This window comes from Saccostrea echinata, unplaced genomic scaffold, assembly GCF_033153115.1.
Source record: "Saccostrea echinata isolate AGI-Se365-2 ecotype Australia unplaced genomic scaffold, CSIRO_AGI_Sech_v1 ptg000005l, whole genome shotgun sequence".
Taxonomy (NCBI): domain Eukaryota; kingdom Metazoa; phylum Mollusca; class Bivalvia; order Ostreida; family Ostreidae; genus Saccostrea; species Saccostrea echinata.
The window spans coordinates 15,970,342-15,990,040 of record NW_026889754.1 but is presented as its reverse complement, the minus strand read 5'-3'; the positions used below and the strand labels follow the sequence as shown (position 1 = coordinate 15,990,040).

Sequence of the window (19,699 nt, the reverse complement as noted above, 5' to 3'; positions counted from 1 at the left end):
GGATGGAGTGCTTCTCCAAGAAAGCGCTACGTATGTAAGAAATAAAAGATGAGGGAAACTAACCCTCTTTTTCTGGTGGAACATTTCGACATTTGCCAACATCACAGAATTGCTAAAAATGAAGGTTGTTTACAGTATACCAATAATATATTCCATTTACAAGTATGCACATAATGTGACATCAAATCGAAAATAGTAAACTCATGACCAGTTTAATAATGATATGCTTGTAAGAGGGAGAATTAAGAGGGGCTTTCTCTTCAAATGATAAGCATACTTCCTTAATACTATCTGTCGACACTATACGCAAGTGCTGCAGCATTTACTCCTAGGGGATGTTTATCTAGATCATATAACAAAACACTTCAAAACAATAAGGAACTTCTGATTTAGTTTATAACATATGCTGCCAAAAAAGAAAATGAGTTCTGTAATTATATGTCAAAGGACGGTTGTCTACTTGTTCTAAATGAATAGTGCATGTTAAACTTCTATGAGGATGACAATATTAATAAATTCCCTTTTTAATCACATTCTGCTTTTACTTTAAATATGGAAATTCAGTATCTTGTGCAACTGACTGAAATGATTAAGGCATAGATTGGAGAAAATCAGAAGGGATGAAAAATGTAGGCAGAAGTTCTAATTGAAACAATATGAAAGTTACGTGTAATTCTTATAATATCAAAGAAATTTCTTCTCTGATTTTATCATTGGTGAAATGAGAATTAAATAGTTTTTTGATAGCTGTATCATATATAATTAGTTTTATAATTGAATATATAGTAAGTTTCAACAAAGTCATCTTCTATGGACTACCAGTGATTCAATATCTGTTTTCAACTTGAAAGCATTATGTAATGTGCGTAACTCACAGTTCACCAAATTTAGATAAGGCCAACAATAAAAAATGATTTTTTTTTTTTTATTTACTCCGACCGATCTGTCAATATCACCCCTACCAAATCATTTTTTCAGTACTTATAACTATATTTTTTGAGAAAATAAATGAAGATTATCCGTATCATTTTAATAGTTAAAGTTTATCATTTTTCTATGACGCTTTAGATTGCATGTTTTATAGCAATGAATTTTTAGTCATAGTTTTCCTGTGTATAATGCAATCATCAATAAATTTTTATGTCTGTGATTTTTATAATGTGTGATGCTGGCAAAAATTCGAAACCTTCCACCTGATAAAAGGGTTGTTTTCGTTGACCAAGCAGTTTTCCTCATCTGGATATACGTTGTGCTTTTTGAGAGAAGCACACAAAGGCTTATTGCAACCTCCCCCCTCAATGTCTGACTTGTTTGCCCATTGTTTCATAACTTTACACTTATCATTTTTGTGACACCTCAAGGGATTGTTTACAATATATATAAGGTATTCCATAAGTGCACATATCGAAGCAAAAATGTGTATCAAATTAAAAAGCGACACGAGTTTAATAATGATATGCTTGTAAGAGGGAAAAATTGTGTTCTCTTCAAATAATGAGTATACTCCTCTGTCTACACTGTATGTAAGTACTGTTCGCTTAGTGGATGTTTATCTAGATCTAATGAAAAAACTCTGAAGCAATGAGGAACTTCTTCTGATCAAGTTTATAATACTGCCAAAAATGGGGAATTGGGCTCTCTGCTTGTATATCAAAAGACGGCTGTCTACTCGGTCTTATGAATAGTGCATGTTGAATTCAGCTTGTATCAGGATGATAATAAATTCCCTTTTTGTATCACATTCTGATTTCATTTGTTTTAAATACGAAAATTCTGTATTTTGTGCAACTGACTGACATGATTGCATAACACAAGAGAAATAGGAGATACCAGACGGGATGACAATTAAACGCACACAATGCTCTACTTGAATCAATATGAAAGTTGACTCTGAAAATTTATCAAGGAATTTATTTCTTCTTTGATTTTATCATCGATGAAACAAAACAAAATAAGTTTCAGATAGTTATTTCATCATTAGTTTTATAATTGATTGTATAGTAAGTTTCAACTGAACCTTCTTCTGTGCACTATCAATAAGTCATTCTCTGTTTTCAATTTGAAAGTATCAAGTAATGTGTGTTGCTCACAGTTCAAGTCTACATGAGGCCACAACAAGGACATAGAAGTCTACCTAGAAATATAAAGATCTAAACACATTGATACCAATTTCTACCATATCAGCCTTATTTCCCTGAACTCACTAGTATTTAATATTTAAGTTGTTATTCACTTATAAAATCAATACTTTGAGAATTATTGTATTTTAATTACTGTACTAAGAAAAGTGAAATCTAATCATCTGGTTATCTGCAGCAAGAGATAATAGTAATTTACTTTCATCTCAACCAACACAATCATTTGTAAAACGTTCATAGAAATTCACCCCGAACTTTTGAAAATAGTGGATGCATATTCCTCTTATAGATACTAATGTACATAATCCATCATAATAATACACACGTCATTTTAAGCTTTTATTGCAGGTTTATCACAGAATCTTATGTGGCATGACAAATACAGATATTTAAAGTACATCATTTACAAACAAGCTTTTACAGTCATAGCAATTTCAATCTCACTCATTTTAAATTCACATGCAAAGATATAAAACTGCTATATTTTTTAAGAGAAAATGAAGATATCTATTATGACCAGAATTTAAGCAGAAAAATGGACCATAAACAGTTATCTTTGTTAAAATTTAAGTAAGTCATTTACGGTAAAACAACCCAAGCTAACTAAATTGTAGCTTTTTAGGGAAGTTTTCTATTTATTAAGAAGTGATATGCAGATTGTTAGAAGATTTAAAAAATGGGACAAAGATAGTTTTCAACAAAAGGATATGTACTTGAAGATAAAAAAAAAATGAAATTCAGTATGAAAAATGGGCCAAAATTTGTAACAAATCGCTGATGAAGATGGAACATTTTTTAAGGAATGAAATTGTAGAGAGTTATCTGCTCTTTAAATTATTATTTATGCTTAAATTATTAAATTATCATTTATGCTTAAATTATTAAATTATTATTTATGCTTAAATTATTAAATTATTATTTATGCTTAAATTATTAAATTATTATTTATGCTTAAATTATTAAATTATTATTTATGCTTAAATTATTAAATTATTATTTATGCTCAAATTATTAAATTATTATTTATGCTCAAATTATTAAATTATTATTTATGCTCAAATTATTAAATTATTATTTATGCTTAAATTATTAAATCATTATTTATGCTCAAATTATTAAATAATTATTTATGCTTAAATTATTAAATTATTATTTATGCTTAAATTATTAAATTATTATTTATGCTTAAATTATTAAATTATTATTTATGCTAAAAATAGCATAAAGTCAAAATATACAATATAATCAATGATGAAAATGCGTGTCTAATTAAAAAAAAGTTATAGGGATTAAAAAACGATGACCTGCTTGAAAGCGTGACAATTTTGGGTTCTCTTCAAATCTAGAAAGAAGAAATCCGAGTGTGTGCTTCATAAGATCTACTTATCATACACACTCAACTAAAGTGATGACGCATTCAAAATCCTCTGTAATACTGACTGGGAATTACAAAGCCCTAAAGCAACCAGGAACTTCTTTTTATCTCAGTTAATAAAGCTACGGAACAGGAACAAATGATGCATTGTATGTTATTTATCTACTGAATCTAAATGAATACACAAAAAAGCAAGGATCATCATGCATCATCCATATTTTTGCTGTTGTATGTATTGCAATTACTTAATTAAATAATAAAATTAACCTCGGATGCCCTTGGCACTATTCTGAGTATAAAATGATTGTCAAACAAATCATGTGGATCTGGAACTCTAGACCCACGTGGTATTAATTTTACAATTTAAGTTAAGGGTTCAAATCTTATTGTAATCAAATAAAAAGTTTGCAAGCTTTATCTGATGGAGTAAAGAAAGGCATTTTCAAAGAACTACTGCATTTTTTCCTATATCTCTAGTCTTGTCCTTAGCTTAAGGAGACGACATGTTACTCAATTATATGTTTTCTATATTTTGGAATTATATCAAAAATTATTCATAATTGTCATTCTCTTGTGATTTCTAAATTGTTTTCAACATGTTTCAAAAAATAAGTACACCAAAAATTGTAACATTGGCAATTCAAAAGATTACCTATATGGATTATATAGGAAATATCACCCTCTGGTACCTTGCCCAAATGCCTGGTAAGGTACCTCAATTTTTGGTGAGGAAACTTGTTTAAGTAGCAATACTTCAGTGTCAAATTCTTGGGAAAAATTATATATTTTCGAGGAACGTGTTGTCTGACCTTAAGATGAATATTTCTGCATCTACAATTTTATACAAGAAATCACACTGGTTAGACAGCAATCAATAACTAGTGTAAGCAAGTTGTATGAGTAAGACCCATATATTTTTAAATCCCACTTTTATTGAAGGTGGAGTCAACACTTTCGTGACTTGGATTAGGTATGACACATAAGTGAAACAGAAATCAGACAAAGATCTTAAATCAGGAAGAGAAAATTGACTTTGAAGCATTTCATGGAATTGTTTGTGTCACAACCAAAATTGAAAAAAGTGTCTTTTTTCTGATAGGAAAATACTCTTGAATAAGAATTCAACACAAGGAGGTGCAAAAATAAAGCTACTTCATATGTTCCTTGTTTAGACTTGTATGTTCAATAAATAAATCTAAGAAGAATTGTGCAGGAAATACAACATATTAGAAGTATACTTAATAAGCTATATTTTGCTTCATGAAACACACCAATGGTACCCGTATAGCAAACAACAAAGAAGGAAGTTCTAAACAAGAAACAGTTTGGGTAACATATATGCCCCCCATGTAGCAATATCATTTAAATTAAGAATGTCAGAAATAATAGTGACAAACAATTAATCATGCCTTAGTCAGGGGCAAACATAATACTAAGACTGAGGGTCATCTATTCTTCATGGGGTACCACTGTATCCAGTTTGTTGTCTATCAAGCAAAGGGTTCTCAATATACTGAGAGGACAACACATGGTCTACTGACCAACATACCAACATACTGTCTGACAGGTGCAAAGTATTATGACCCATTTTTCAAGATGTGCATAAAAATTATCTTTGACTCAAGTGAAAGTATTAATACCGAGTCACATATACATGTACATTCTAGAGAGATCTAAAGCTCTTCCTTGTTAAAGAAAGATTTAAATCATTCAAGCAGTGCAGGGAGTGAGAGATGGGTATATTAGCAAATGGTCTCAGCTGGTATGTATAATGAATTTGGGAAGATTTTTTTAACATATCTAGTAAAAGAGCAGAGGTACACAGATTGAGAAAATCATACTGAAATACAGATCAAAACTAAAGATTGTTCAAAATCATGTTTTGTAAAATCTGACACAACCACATGACAAAATCCCTCATATCTCTTACACCAACATATTTCACTTTTACCTTTTTCACATGAACTTTCTTTTAGCTAAAGTTAAACATAAAATTGAAAAAAAAACAGAGCAATATATAACTCAATCTTCAAGCTCAAGATTAAATATGGTTAGTCCAGTTCCAAGTCTAGTCCACAGACTAAGTAAACTATGATGCTTAACATGTAAGCAATCATATGGATGATGAAAAAAACATGATAAAACAATTCCATAGAATTCATCAATTCATCAACTCTTCTCTCCATCTTTGGTTTATTTTTTTGGAGAAAATTCCTCATTCTCTTGCATTGTTGCATTGTTGAGTTTAACATCTTAAGTCATTGAATTTAATGTAGATGTATATATAAAAGTGTGTATGTAGTCTCATTCATAAATGATTTTGTAGAAAGCTAAGAATCATTGTCTTGTAGTGTTCACTTGCTTCATGATTACGAATTCCATGTCGTTCATTTGGGTAAATCTGAAACAAATTTTACATAAAAAAATACATCAGAATGCAGTGTAATTTTTAGCTGCTTTTACTGAAAATTGGATTTTAGTCATCAGGACTGAGTTACCTGTAATCTGTATGGTTTACAAGCTTTAACTAGGGCTGTAATTAAGGCACTGGTATGATGAAAATGGACATTCTCATCAATTAATCCATGGATAATTAAAATCCGGTTTTCCCTGCAAACAAGAAAGGGTATAACATAAAAAATAATTTAATCATTGTGAAAAAAATTATTCTTTTATGTAAAATTCTGACAGGCATTTACACAAACACATGATAATTATGCAACGTTAATAGAGGCTTACTCATCTGGGAACTTGTCTACATGACTCAGGACAGATCCCTGTCTATAGCCGGCCTCATTTCGGGAGGGAACGTTCAGGTACCTCTCCGTGTATCCTGTGTCATACAGCTGCCAGTTAACAACAGGTGCCCCAGCTATCCCCACCTATCACAAAACAGTAGACAATAATGAATCCCAATCAATATAAAACAACAGGTGCCCCAGCTATCCCTACCTGTCAAACAGTACACAATAATGAATCCCTCTCAATAAACAAGTGCCTAAGCTATCCCTACCTGTCAAACAGTACACAATAATGAATCCCTCTCAACAGTTAACAACAGGTGCCCCAGGTATCCCTACCTGTCAAACAGTAGACAGTAATGTGTATTACTTATGATAAGCTTCACATGGGGCCAATCCTGTCTTCCTCACTGAAGTGCACTACGTCAAATGTAGCTTTCAATGTACATGTCAGACAAAGTACAGTGGAGCCTCATCAATCCTGACTCTTCCCCACCCAGACAAAATATGGGGAACAATGTGTATTTATATATACCAACATGTTTCAGTTATTCAGGTGCTCAGGAATACAAGTGTCCAGATTAACGAAGCGCAAATTAGAAAATGCACTGCATCAAGTTTGTTTCATATTTTTTTTGTGATCAGATATGAGACACTGGGGGACGTTAGCTAGAAACTGTCTTAACCCCCAGGCTTTACCTTGCATTAAAAATCCTGTACACTGTAATATGGACGGATACAGTGATACAACTATACCCTCTACTCCTCATTTACAATTTTGATGTGACTCGGAGTCAGGGCATTAACTACTGAATTTATAATACAACATACATGTACATAAAAGTATTTCCTTTAGCAGTACCACTCTATAATACAACATACATGTACATAAAAGTATTTCCTTTAGCAGTACCACTCTATAACTTCAAAGTCAATTTTAACTTGACAAAATTACCTTTATGTAGGAAAAAACTGAGACTGAATTATACTATCACTTTGTGTATACCTTGAAGACATCAGGTCTCTGAGCTATGCCCAGCAGAGACAGGTAACCTCCATAGGACCAGCCATGTATCCCCACCCTGTCCATGTCCACACAGAACCCCGCCGAGGACAGGAACTGAAGCCCCTCAATCTGGTCCTCTATCTCTACTGTACCCTACAAAGTATATATTGGTAGAAATAAATAAAACACAGTCTAAACCTGGATAAAAGTAAGACCAAATAGACCATATAAAATTATATAAATGTCTTTGATGGTGTTTTCTGATATCTAAACATTTGAAATTTACTGTCATGCATAAAAATTATTACAAAAAAAATTATACATAGACACTGAATGAAAATAAGTATCCCCCACTTTCACTGTGTCCCCTATTTATATATATATAAATCATTCTGTCAATATCTCATCCCATTTACTGATATTTTACTCACTAGTCTGTCTTTGATGTGGGACTCAAACTTTAAGCCCCGCCCACAAGAACCTCTCCCATCAATCACAACAACAGCATAACCATTGGAGGCAAGAGCATGGTGACGCAAAAACCTAAACATACATAGAAAAAAATCTAGGATAAAAACAAAATCAAAAACAAAAAATTGGCTTATACCTTAAACATAGCACTTGATCAATCAGTATTCACCAATAAAAAGAAGAGCCCCCCCCCCCCCTCCTCCCTTTTCCAACCTCCTTCCTCCTCAAAGATAAAATTTTGTACACCATAGTTAAATAAATGTCAAACAAGATTTGTTACCAACATTGCTACATATCAAACAAAACAAATTAAAATTTTTTTGAATTAATGTATCATAGGGAAAAATGCACAAGACAATGAATTTATCAATTCATCCAATTTTTTTCTCTTTTATCTAGATAAAAATAATTTTTTAAACAAAACAGAACAACGAAATATATCATGTGATCTAAGACCATGTGATTTACACAAAATATTATTCGTACTTTTAAAACATGATTTAAAGAATTATTACATATAAAACTTAAAATCAAATTCATATAAAAGTCAGCACTGATCTTTATGACCCTGTCAAGTGAATGACCTTTTAACCTTATACCTGAGATTATAACTGACCTTTTGACCTTTACTGACCTAATTCCTTTAAAGCTGTTGGTAACCTGTTGAACTTGAGGGCCTCCATACACCATCAGGACTGTGGGGTATTTCTTACCCCCCTCCTCACCGTGGGGATGGAAAAACAAGCCATGGTGTACAAATCCCGAGTCACTCTGATAGCAGAAGAGTTCCGGAGCATGATAATCTGGGCATGCTACAAAAAGTATCTACTGAATTAGTCCACTAAAGAAATCTTTTCAAAATGTCCCCAACTCTATAATCATGTATTTTCATTGGGTCAAAATTTCATGGTTTGAGAAAAAATATTGATTTGTTGGAATTTGATTTCATGATTTTAGAGGTGTTGCTTTGTTATTTATTCCAAATTTTGCTTTTCGTGGAGGAAATAAATTGTGGGTGTCTTCATACCATGAAACAAGGAATATTATAAGCCCCCATAAAAATTAGTGACTTCACAGTATTTATCTTAAAATGCCATAAATTTAGTTTAAAGATTTTTTAAATTGTAAACACATATTCAAACACTTTAACAATGGCTAAATTTACTCCACAACAACAAAGGTTAGATATGATGTAGTGTTTCAAAGTAAAAAGTAAGTCATTTAACGATCTGTACAATTACATGATTGTATAAATTAATCGAAACATATACCTGTAAAATCAGACAATTTTATTTCTGAGTTCAGCATTTACATATCAAACAGTTTTTGAGAAGCCTTGACTTTGTGTTATACTTACCTATTGGAGGCATTATAATCCCCCACGTCCTTGTTCGGATCGGACCGTTGTCATGGAGAATCCTATACACAGCACAGGAAGTAGTCTCACTGACAGAGCTGTACACGCTCACGAACGACAGACAATCCTGACAAAGTTGTAAAACAAAAATGATTTAGTGTTACAGACATAAAAGAATTATAAGTTAGGACTCAGTGTGGAGCTGCCCTGTTCAGCATTAATATTTGAGACTTACAGAGTTGAAAGACACAGAGTGGGAATAGCCTAGGGCGGTCAGTCGGACCGGTTCTGAGGGTCTGGTATAGGACACTGCATACCTAAATATAGAAAAGAAAGAACAGTTAAAAATCATTATGATAGACCCTCTGATAAGAGACTTCGAGATATAATTCTGAATTTGATTAATGATAATTATTTCATTTCAAATTGTCAAGTTTAAGAAGAGGTGATTTCTGTCAAATTATGCACCACAAGATATGCTGAAATTCTGACACATTTTAATAAGAATTTAGTTTTCTTTTTAATAAAGATTAAATTCTTATTTTTGGATGTTGTTGGTCACATAACAGCACCTGGCCATACCATGAATACTGCAGTTAGCCCAGCATGACTTGTTCATGCAGACATGTGGTGTTAAACGACCAATGACATCCAATGCTTATATTTACATTCTCTAATTTTCTCTTTTCATAAAAAGGACTGCTCAATAATATCGATATCCCTGTATATTGTGATTCCTTAACAAAAAATATCATATTGTGATACGTTTTTCCAGTATATCGGTAAAACGTTTGGGCTAGGGATTTCTAAAGTTAAATTATGAAATTTAAGATGCCAAAAACTTTTTCAATCATGCCGAAATATAAAATTGCTGTTGTATGGTTGTATTTCGTTGCAAAACTGAAGTGAAATTGACAAAAATTTTCTTTGCTACAACATAATTATAACACATATGTAGTTTTATTCACTCTGATTGTAAATGAGGGTTAATAAAATAATGAAAGAGTATTTTCACTGTTACATGTATTAAAAATATTCCAATACCTATCCCAATACAGTTTAAAATATTGCAATATATCGCAATACAAAAATCCCAGCTGATACTCAGCCCTATTCATAAAAGTTAATTTCATTCATCTTTATTCTCAGAACTGGTCAGGTTAAAGATGTAAGAGCCATTTTGATGTGGTAAGTTAAATAATGCAAATGAATATTGCAAGGGGAAACAAATGACAAAAAAATTCTTTACATGCAATTGTTATATTTAATAATAGGGTAATTTTTTTTATTATATTAAACCAATATACATTAACGTGTTCCCATTGTATTGAAAGTTTATATAGTTCTTATGTGACAAGGTTTTCTGTGTGTTCATAGGGGGTTGAATGTTGTAGATTTCCAATGGATTTCAAAGAAGAAAAAAAATTACACTGAATGTAAACATTTTATAAACAACATCATTTTTTAAGTAAAATTTTACACAAGTTAAAGCCACAAAGAAATGGAATATACGAAGTGCAAAATTTCTTGAAGAATTCACGCTTTATTCTGAAAATTAATCATAACTAGGCACGAGATTGTTTATGCATATGAGAATTACTTATCACACATGAGAATTACTTATCACATATTAGAACCATACACTTTACTTTGTATACTAACTATACTTACAGGTGTGTTTCCAGTACGTTGTCCTTTAGACCAATGAAATAAACAATTTCTCTCTCCTCATCCACCCAGATCTATAAATAAGAGGACGTCTTTTACCAACATTTAATTTGAAATGTTTACAACATGTAGTTTTAAAATAATTCAGACACTACCGTATAATGTGTTAATATTTTTTTTTATTTCATATATCAAGAAAGATAACTCCTTGTGAATACCAAGGAAGTTTTTGATGTAAGTGTACCCAGAGGCTCAGTGAACTGTGGTCTGCAGTGTGGAAAGTGTATTGTAATTCTCACCATATAGGCCTAATGGTGTTAAAAGTATGATGCATTTCTGAATTTCTTACCTACTTTTAACATTTCCATCCCCCCTCCAATTAGATCCACTAGATTTGGCAGTTAGTCACCTGACCTGCTTACCATTAACTTCCAAATCTCCAAACTCTTTTCTAACATTCCTTTCCCCCAATCTTTTTTGATCCACTAAATTTTGCCATTTACACATGACCTGTTTTTCTTTGAATCTGTTCCCCCTCCATCCCACCCCCTTTTTTCCACTGGATTTGACCTTTTGACTGACCTGTTTTCCGTTGACTTCCCAATCCCCTGAGGTAAGCATTTCTTCTTGTATCACATTGGCTTTACAGTGTCCATCTGTAGGAAGAAAAAAACATTTCAACTGTATCCATGAAGCAATGTTCACTGAATATTAAAATACCATGATCAAGTTAACATTAGTGTTTGTTTGATTAATGTTGGGCACCATTTAAACACAGCCATATACCTTGACCCTCTTCGAGGAGATCCATGGCACAGAGTTGTTTATCACAGCTTTCTAACTTTGACTTGACGCGGTACAAATGACGGAAGCCCGACTTCTCTGATGCCCACAGGAATTTAACCTCCGTCGGCACAGAGTGAGGTAAAAAATGCAAAATATCATGAGTCTGAAAAAAATACATTGTAATTTGTAATTTCCATTGAATAAGAATACTAATGTCAACTATCGAATAAAAAAAGAATTATAGTACATCAAAATTCTGGTTAATTTTAATTTCATCTCAACTTTTTGGCAAAATCTTACAGGCAGTGTGACTCACAAATACATGTTATTTAACTTATTCATTTCATCCATACAGTAACTCAAGACACCATCTACATTGATAATCAATACACTTTGTACAATTGAAACCATTTTGAACATGAACCAAAATAAATTTTTAAGTTTGATTTAAATGCACTCACATTGACCCAAATATCAGAATTTTCTTCATATATAACACTGAGTGAAGGAACAGTCTTCCTGACAGAGTCTACGTTCATGTCCTCATCTCCGAAATTCTGAACTGGGACAAAAAAATCGACTGGAATCAAGACAACACTCAAGTGTTTCTGCTCTCGATCCAGCAATTCTGCGTACACACTGAAAATATATATTTATACATCAAAACTTAGAATTGTATTACCATAAGAAGACCTATGGAGAGTGTAACAGTGTACAGGTTCCGCTGACTTACAGAGGACAATACAGTTTATCCTAAACCACTGAATCCAACCTGGCCTTAAGACCATACACTGAGAACAGACTTAAGTCAAAATTTTGATTTTGAATATCTTTAGTTTTATTTAACATACTGTGCTTAAAAATTTGCAGGTTTGTATTATATTCAAGTTCAAACATATTATGGTGAAAATTTTGTTTCATTATAAAAATAATTTCAAAAAGAGTTACAAAAATCATAAAACAATCTTACATTCTATAAGTATTAGGGATGTCAATTTTACTCGGACAGCTTAGTCGATAAGTCGGAGGTTTTAGTCAACGATAGTCAAGTACTCATTGAAATTAAATTCATTTTCATGTCATTTTTCCTATTTGTTTTTAACAGACTGCTAGTCTGTACATTATCTAATATACTCTATCACCATTATACAACCAATTATTGAATTGTTTTCATTTACGTAGTAATAAATATATATATCCTATGTATTTGATTTCAAATATAAAATTTACTGCACATTTTGTCTTTATACAGAATATCAAACGCCCGCATTTATCCTTTCTTTTCATGCTGCTTGTAGATGTCCCCGTTATTGATTTCTTACCTGAAGCCATTTGAATGTGCCTCGTCAGTGACCCGTGATTTTTAAACAATTAAAGCGTAACTCCCTAACCATGTACTCCAATCTAAGGAAGGTAAACATGACTTACTGTTTAGCATCAGGGGTCCAGCCTGCCCTAACCATGTACTCCATCCACGGGAAAAATGTCAGCAGTGGTTCATACAGCTGGTAATGCTGGACTTGCCCAAACTATAAAGTCATAACTCAAATATCAATGAAAATACTAATATACAAGGATCTATCTTCATATGTACGCTTCCTTCGGTTGGAAATCGATAAATCTTAAATTTTTTTTTTAATTCCATATCTGTATTTGCTTTTGATTTGATCTTTCATACTCTTTTGTAAAAGTATTTTACATGGCAAAAAAGAGAATACACTATTTATGTAGTTCAGATCAAGTATGTAATTTTGACATTATTCTTACCTTGCCTGAAGGACCCAGAGAAAACTTGACTAGCTTTAGAACACTTTTAGCATTGGGAGTTCCTGAAATACAAATTGAAAAAAATTTAAGAATCATCAGTATAATTTTACCGTGTTCACATTGATAACAATAAACTATCTTTGCTATCCATACATGCCAACTTTCCCGATTTAGGCGGGATCCTCCCGATTTTACCCTTTGATCCCGCTCTCCCGATCGGGAAAGCAAAATTGCCCAAAAATCCCGATTTGAAAACATTCAACCTAAAATTTCCGATTTTCTGAGTTTCCCTACCGCAATATTTTGTCAATCGGGATTAGAATATCAGACTTGTTTATTCAATGCACACAGATTAGTCTCTTTGTTTATTTAACGCATGCAGAGGTGTTAATTAGCCACAGGAAATCACTTCTCGCTTGAACGCACACAGCTGTCCAGGTACAGGTAACATAGCCTGGAGCAGTTAGAGGATTAAACTTTTCAGTCAGAAGGGGTATGCATATAGTGAAACACATAGATTTAGGGTATAATTAAATATCATTTTATTAAAAACGAAAATTGAATACAGTGATATGATAAACTAACAACAAAATCGGAATTAATCCATGTTTCGTTTTTTAAAAACGAAAGTAGAAAACAACAAAGCATAGCTGCTGATTTTAAGATATTGTAAAGTTTACCGGTTAAAATAAGATGAAAATAATTTAGATGAAACAACAAAGTCTTATACCCTCAAGTACACTGAATCCCCCCCCCCCCCAATGTAATATGACAACGGAATACCCACATGACACTGCCAATGTTATGCAAAAGTTCATCATGTTTATAACAATTTTAATTTTTGTTTGGGATAGGGGTATCCTTGTTTTAAATAATTGATGATCTCAAGAGTAAATTTATTTCTTCAACTTGTTTTGTGTGTGTGATTAAATTAATCATCATGATGTCTACTTATTAAAAGGGAATAAAATGACACTTCAAAACAAACAAATTTTCTTATCTTTCTCTCTCTCTCTCTCACCCTCACACACACAGTGCATTGTAATTTTTCAATATTTCTTTCAATCTAATGTCTAATTAGGAAATTCTAATTGTGTAAAATGTAAATAGAGAATTTTACAAATGTTTCCCAGAAACTGTACAGTAACAAAACCTCATATATTTCTAAAACTTTACAACAAAATTTACTGAACTGAAAGTTGTACATTTTCACATTTTTCACCAAATTCTGTGTCTTTTCAAACATAATGTTGTTAAACTAAACAGATATCACTTCTTTAGTGAGAGAGGTACCTATTTAAGCAAAAGATATTTGAATTTTGGAAGGAAAAAATTTGTTTGTATTATTTATTCTTAAATTGTATTAACAAGTGATATTGATATTATAAATAATAAAAAAAAAAATGGGATAAACATTTATTTTCACGACAAAATGTCGTGAATTTAAAGCTTTGAAAATTGTCGTCACGCGCAAAATCCCCCATGGGAATTTTCAAAAGTTGGCATGTATGGCTATCACTTAATAGAATTCCACATTTCTCCACATTCTCCATATGAGGATCTCTCATTAAGAGAATTCCACATTTCTCCACATTCTCTATATGAGGATCTCTCATTAAGAGAATTCCACATCTCCTTCATATTCTCTACAAGAAATTCTCCTATCCACACAACGCGGCTGAGATAAGGCTGTCCGAAGGCTTTATATGCATTAGATATATACAATTTTATTTTGAGCTGTTTTGATTTTTAATTTGTAATCTAAGTATACATACAAAGTTAAGTTGTAAAGAGAGTTGAATAAGGTATTATAAAAAAAAAGCATTTTTGTGATGTCACATGACTGTGTTGATCATGTGACGGACACTTATAAATTTTCTTAAATTTTCACAAAAATCGAATTGGCACAAGTGAAAAACAAAATTATTGTGAACAGCTTGTTACATAAATCAATTAGACGTATTCTTGGGTATATATAAAGTGCTGGGGGCAAGTCTGAATTTTATTTCTTAAGAAAATATTTCACGAGAAATTCAACTTACCTACATACAAGGGGTCATTTTCCACTCTTCATCACAATTTATACAAAATGGGAAAAATTACATACATTCCTCCAGCAAAATTCAGTTAGAGGACATATTTTTCTAGTAAATTCACACAGAATATCTTAAATTAATCCTTATTATTCATTTGTGCCAGTCTAATATATATAAGATTTATAAATTCAAAATTTGTCTAAGGACGTGTAAGGGGGAGCATTTCACAATCTTTTTTGTAATTATTTGAATACGTACATGTTATACAAGAAAAAGGAATAACGATATTATACTGAAAATATTCACCATCATAACAGCCGAAAACAACAATCAAAACAAATGAATTAAACATCAACGTAAAAAAAATTCTACATGTGATGTGAATGGAACGTAAAAGTTATGACACTTTCCCTGTCATGTCTGCTCAAATTTGCAGTGACTTGACGTCATATGCCATTATGACGTCATATCTAGGTAGTTCATAGAAGTTACTACAGCTGGTATACTGTGACATTCTTCGGACAGCCTTATCCTAGCCGCGAACTCCACACTCCTCCACATTTCCCCCTCACCTGCCCTGGGGTATCGATACTGATCCACATTTCTCCCTTCCACTGATGGAGAAAAAATATTCAGAATTTCCACATCTCCTTCATCCACCTCCTCGTACAGTAAACAGTAGGAGGAGTCTGACTGGTCAGAGATATCAGGGTCGTGACCCTGTAAGGGGGCGGGGCTCCACCAGTAACTAGTGTATCTGTCAAACTCTTCCTGTACAACAAATGACGGCACACCCGCCGACAGAGGCTCCTCCTCCAAATTACCACTTCCTACACAGAAAATTGAAAAATTATAATAAAAACAAATAAATTAAAAAATTGATATTTCATTTTACATATAAGGAAGATTACAGCAGACATATCTATAATGTAATCACACACACAGTGAAGTGATGTTCATTCCCTATAGTTTTAAAATGGCTTATAAATTTATTGCGAATTGCATCTATAATCAATTAAATTTGTTCTTCTCTAACACTTTGCTTTTAGACAGTTTTACTGTATATTCTTACATGAAACCTCAGTTTTTAAAATTCAGCAATAATAGTCACACACTTCAAGAATAGATATAGAATATTCGAGATAACAAAGATGAAACTCTGAACGGTCCTTGAACTACTGAGATCAGTCCAATTTTATGTCTCTTCTTTACATACCAAAGCTTTTTAAAATAAAATTTGGATATCATCAACTTAAAAGTTTTGCGTTATATTAAAAATTGAAACTTAATTTCCCTACACCACAATTAATGGGTTAACATTTGAAATACATAAATATTAGAGTCACTACCAAATAATTTTTTATCACACATAAATAAAGCTATAAACACTTTTGTTTAACTACTGGCCCCACTAAGAATAGGGACGTACAATGTACCTATATACAGATATACTCATTCATGCTTGGAAATTATTTCTGAATCTCTTTTACATTCAAATAAATATCTCTCCTTTGATGAAAATACCTTTCTTGGTGAATGTGAGTCGACACTCCTCTCCGTTTTCTAAGTTGGTGACCCAGATGTCACTCTGGTTGATAAACGCGAGGAGCTGGGTATTGGTGGGGCAGACTTTTGGGTCCAATCTGGCCCCCTCGACCCGGGTCCCTATGTTGACAGGATACACAGGATCTGTGGTCTGAATTACACAGAATAAAGATTCTAAACAGAGCTTAATTCAAGAAACAGGGTGCATGTATTCTTTTAGAAAGTTGCTATCCAGCACTGTGATGACTGTGTCTTAAATTAAAAATAATGAATTTTTGGTAAATCAAAATTAAGGTGGCATAACTCTTTTGTGTGATTGTGTGTGCCTTGTGTAATTGTATATTCTTTATATATTTTATATCATGATATGAAATATTAATTATTTTAATTTCCAAGAATGTCATTTTTATCATATCTGTGCCACATACTGTCAGTCCATGGACATATAATAAAACTCACCGTGATATCCACATCCACACAGGTGTACAGGGAGTTGGAGGCTGGAAACACAAACTTTCCCTGCCACTCTATCAGCTCATATGATGTGATTCCGTAAGTACCCATCCTCTTCCTCTCCCTCATCAGTTGTTCCTCCCGAGAGAGCTGGGACGTTGGAAGACTGGCCGAGAATGATTCTAACAGTGGCCACTGAGGGAGAACACTGGCCACTTCTGGAGTAGTTGAAGGAAGGTCTACATACAGTAAGGTATTCTCACGTCCCTTTGAAGTCATGCCTAAAAAGTACAGTCTTGTCTTGGTGTCATTTGGCGTAGTTTGTGTGCGGAAATGAAATGAACCAGGGACTCGACTCGCAAGCATGGTGATGAGTTTCCGGCGCTCAATCACATTTTGGTGCAGTGATCTCCAAGACTGTGGACAGAAGCTGGAAATTTGACCTGTTGTCCCAGAGGTCACAACCTCTGAGAGGTCAGGAGGTATCTCAGTTGCCATGGCCACAAAGGATCACTTGTTGTTGTCTTCTGAAGGTCACTGACTTAGTTTCATGATTCTGCTCTTCTTTGACGGACTTCTAACCAACATTCAATTCAACCAGACTGCATACACAACGTTAATCTACGATAAATTTAAACAATGCATTTAAGTGTCTTCATACAGCAAATAACTTTATTATTTCACCACACCTTAAAATTGTGCGTACATGTAGTTATTGAAGTGATGAGTTTGAGAACATAGACCACTAAAGCCAGGTGAAGTCTAACTTCACACATATCATGTCAATGTTGCTACATGTTTCAGAATTCCATTAAAATGCGATGCGTTAGTAACAATAGTTTTACTATAGCTTTTGATACTATTTCTTGGGGGAAACTTCCCTTGTCAAAAGAGCATTGGGGAGGGATTTACATATAAACATTTACATATTTTCTATGCTTATTCCCTATACCTGCTAAAAAATATAAGGCTTTTTCAGAGTTGCTTCATTATTATTCAGGAATTTCATTCATGCCTGAAATATACAGGGTTTTCAAAAAGATAAGAAACAGATGGTACTTTTATAAAAATAGAGGTACCTTGTGGAAGTGATTTTTATTAAATATGTTATCAATTTTTCTTTTCATCAAATATTTTGGATGGCACAATCATGATTTCAGCTAGGTAAAAGTACCTGGTACCTGCAGATTATTCCTTAAAAGTATTTTGATGCGAATTTGTGATATTTATAGCCAAAATAATTTTATTTTCATTTTTTGCACTGTAAATTTATATCTATTTGGGATATTATATCCCAGATGGATTAATATATCCCATTTGGGCGATTGGTCCCAACCTGAATGATGAAAGATGGGATTAATCTAAACATTGAAACTTGCTTTTTAATTTATTTTAAATAAAATTTTTAGGCATTTTCCCTAAGTTGGGGGTAAATTCTACGTGTTTTTATTTCACAGTTTTGGAAGCTAGGAATACTGAATTAATTTATGTTTCTTGAATCAACAAACTTCTTGTTCTGTACATGTATACATAAATACATAATATGTATCTGTACATAACGTATACATAAATGTAAATAGAATTTCATTCCCCTGCCTCGTAGCCTCTAACAACCGATTTGCAAATCTTTAATTTATCTCAGGAAGAAATTTGATTTTGCCCTAAAACCCTAAATTACTTGACCTTTTTTCGGCATGAAGTAAAAATTCATAAACATGGAACAAAATGTCAATGACTTTTCCCAAGATAATTCGAGTTTGAAATCTATACTACTTTGAATATTCATTTCAGATCTATGTCTACACATTCAACTCTATAATTAATAATAAATCATCAAAATAAAAGATTACTTATTCATCTCCTGTCAATTCTGACAAACTTCTTTCTTTCTCGACTTTTACCGACACTTTCCAAAAGTAACTAAAAGCTAAAACCGAGTTTCATAATTCCGGATCAAAAAAGAAATATTGGAGGAGAGAGGACTGGATGCTTCCCCATATATATTTATCTCAAAATATCAACAGTGTTATTTTTTCGAAAGTTTATAAGAAGAGGCACGTAGAATCTTTTTTCAAGTGCGGAAGGGGGTGTGTTTGTTGGGAGGGGGAGGGAGGGAGGGAACAAAACCGGCAACGAAGGGCCCAAATCATGCAAATGGGTGGGTGGGAGGTGTTCGGAGGTTTGGAAGCTGCTGACTCCGCAGAACATACATGTATTTTTTTTCGAATAATATGAAGTAATTTCTATTTATTGAGTTAGAATATTGAATTTGAAAAATAGAATTGAAGAGTATTGTATGTTTTACATGCACGGTGGTCCCTATGTATATATCCTTTGTTTGCTCCTCCCCCTATTT

At 32.7% G+C, this 19,699-nt stretch overlaps 1 protein-coding gene across 1 annotated transcript; it reads right to left on the bottom strand.

Moving 5' to 3' along the window:
• Window positions 1–3,394: 3,394 nt before the first annotated feature.
• On the bottom strand, window positions 3,395–19,249 carry LOC133179834 (dipeptidyl peptidase 9-like). Its single transcript, XM_061314538.1, has 18 exons — window positions 19,194–19,249; window positions 17,350–17,964; window positions 16,870–17,041; window positions 15,918–16,175; window positions 13,310–13,371; window positions 12,971–13,071; window positions 12,004–12,181; window positions 11,543–11,705; window positions 11,339–11,412; window positions 10,760–10,830; window positions 9,324–9,405; window positions 9,089–9,215; window positions 8,366–8,543; window positions 7,692–7,803; window positions 7,261–7,413; window positions 6,253–6,395; window positions 6,012–6,123; window positions 3,395–5,914 (listed from the first exon to the last, which is right to left on the bottom strand). The coding sequence occupies exons 2-18, from the start codon at window positions 17,839–17,841 to the stop codon at window positions 5,822–5,824; spliced, it is 2,571 nt and encodes an 856-aa protein (XP_061170522.1). The 5' UTR covers window positions 17,842–17,964; window positions 19,194–19,249; the 3' UTR covers window positions 3,395–5,821.
• Window positions 19,250–19,699: the final 450 nt, after the last annotated feature.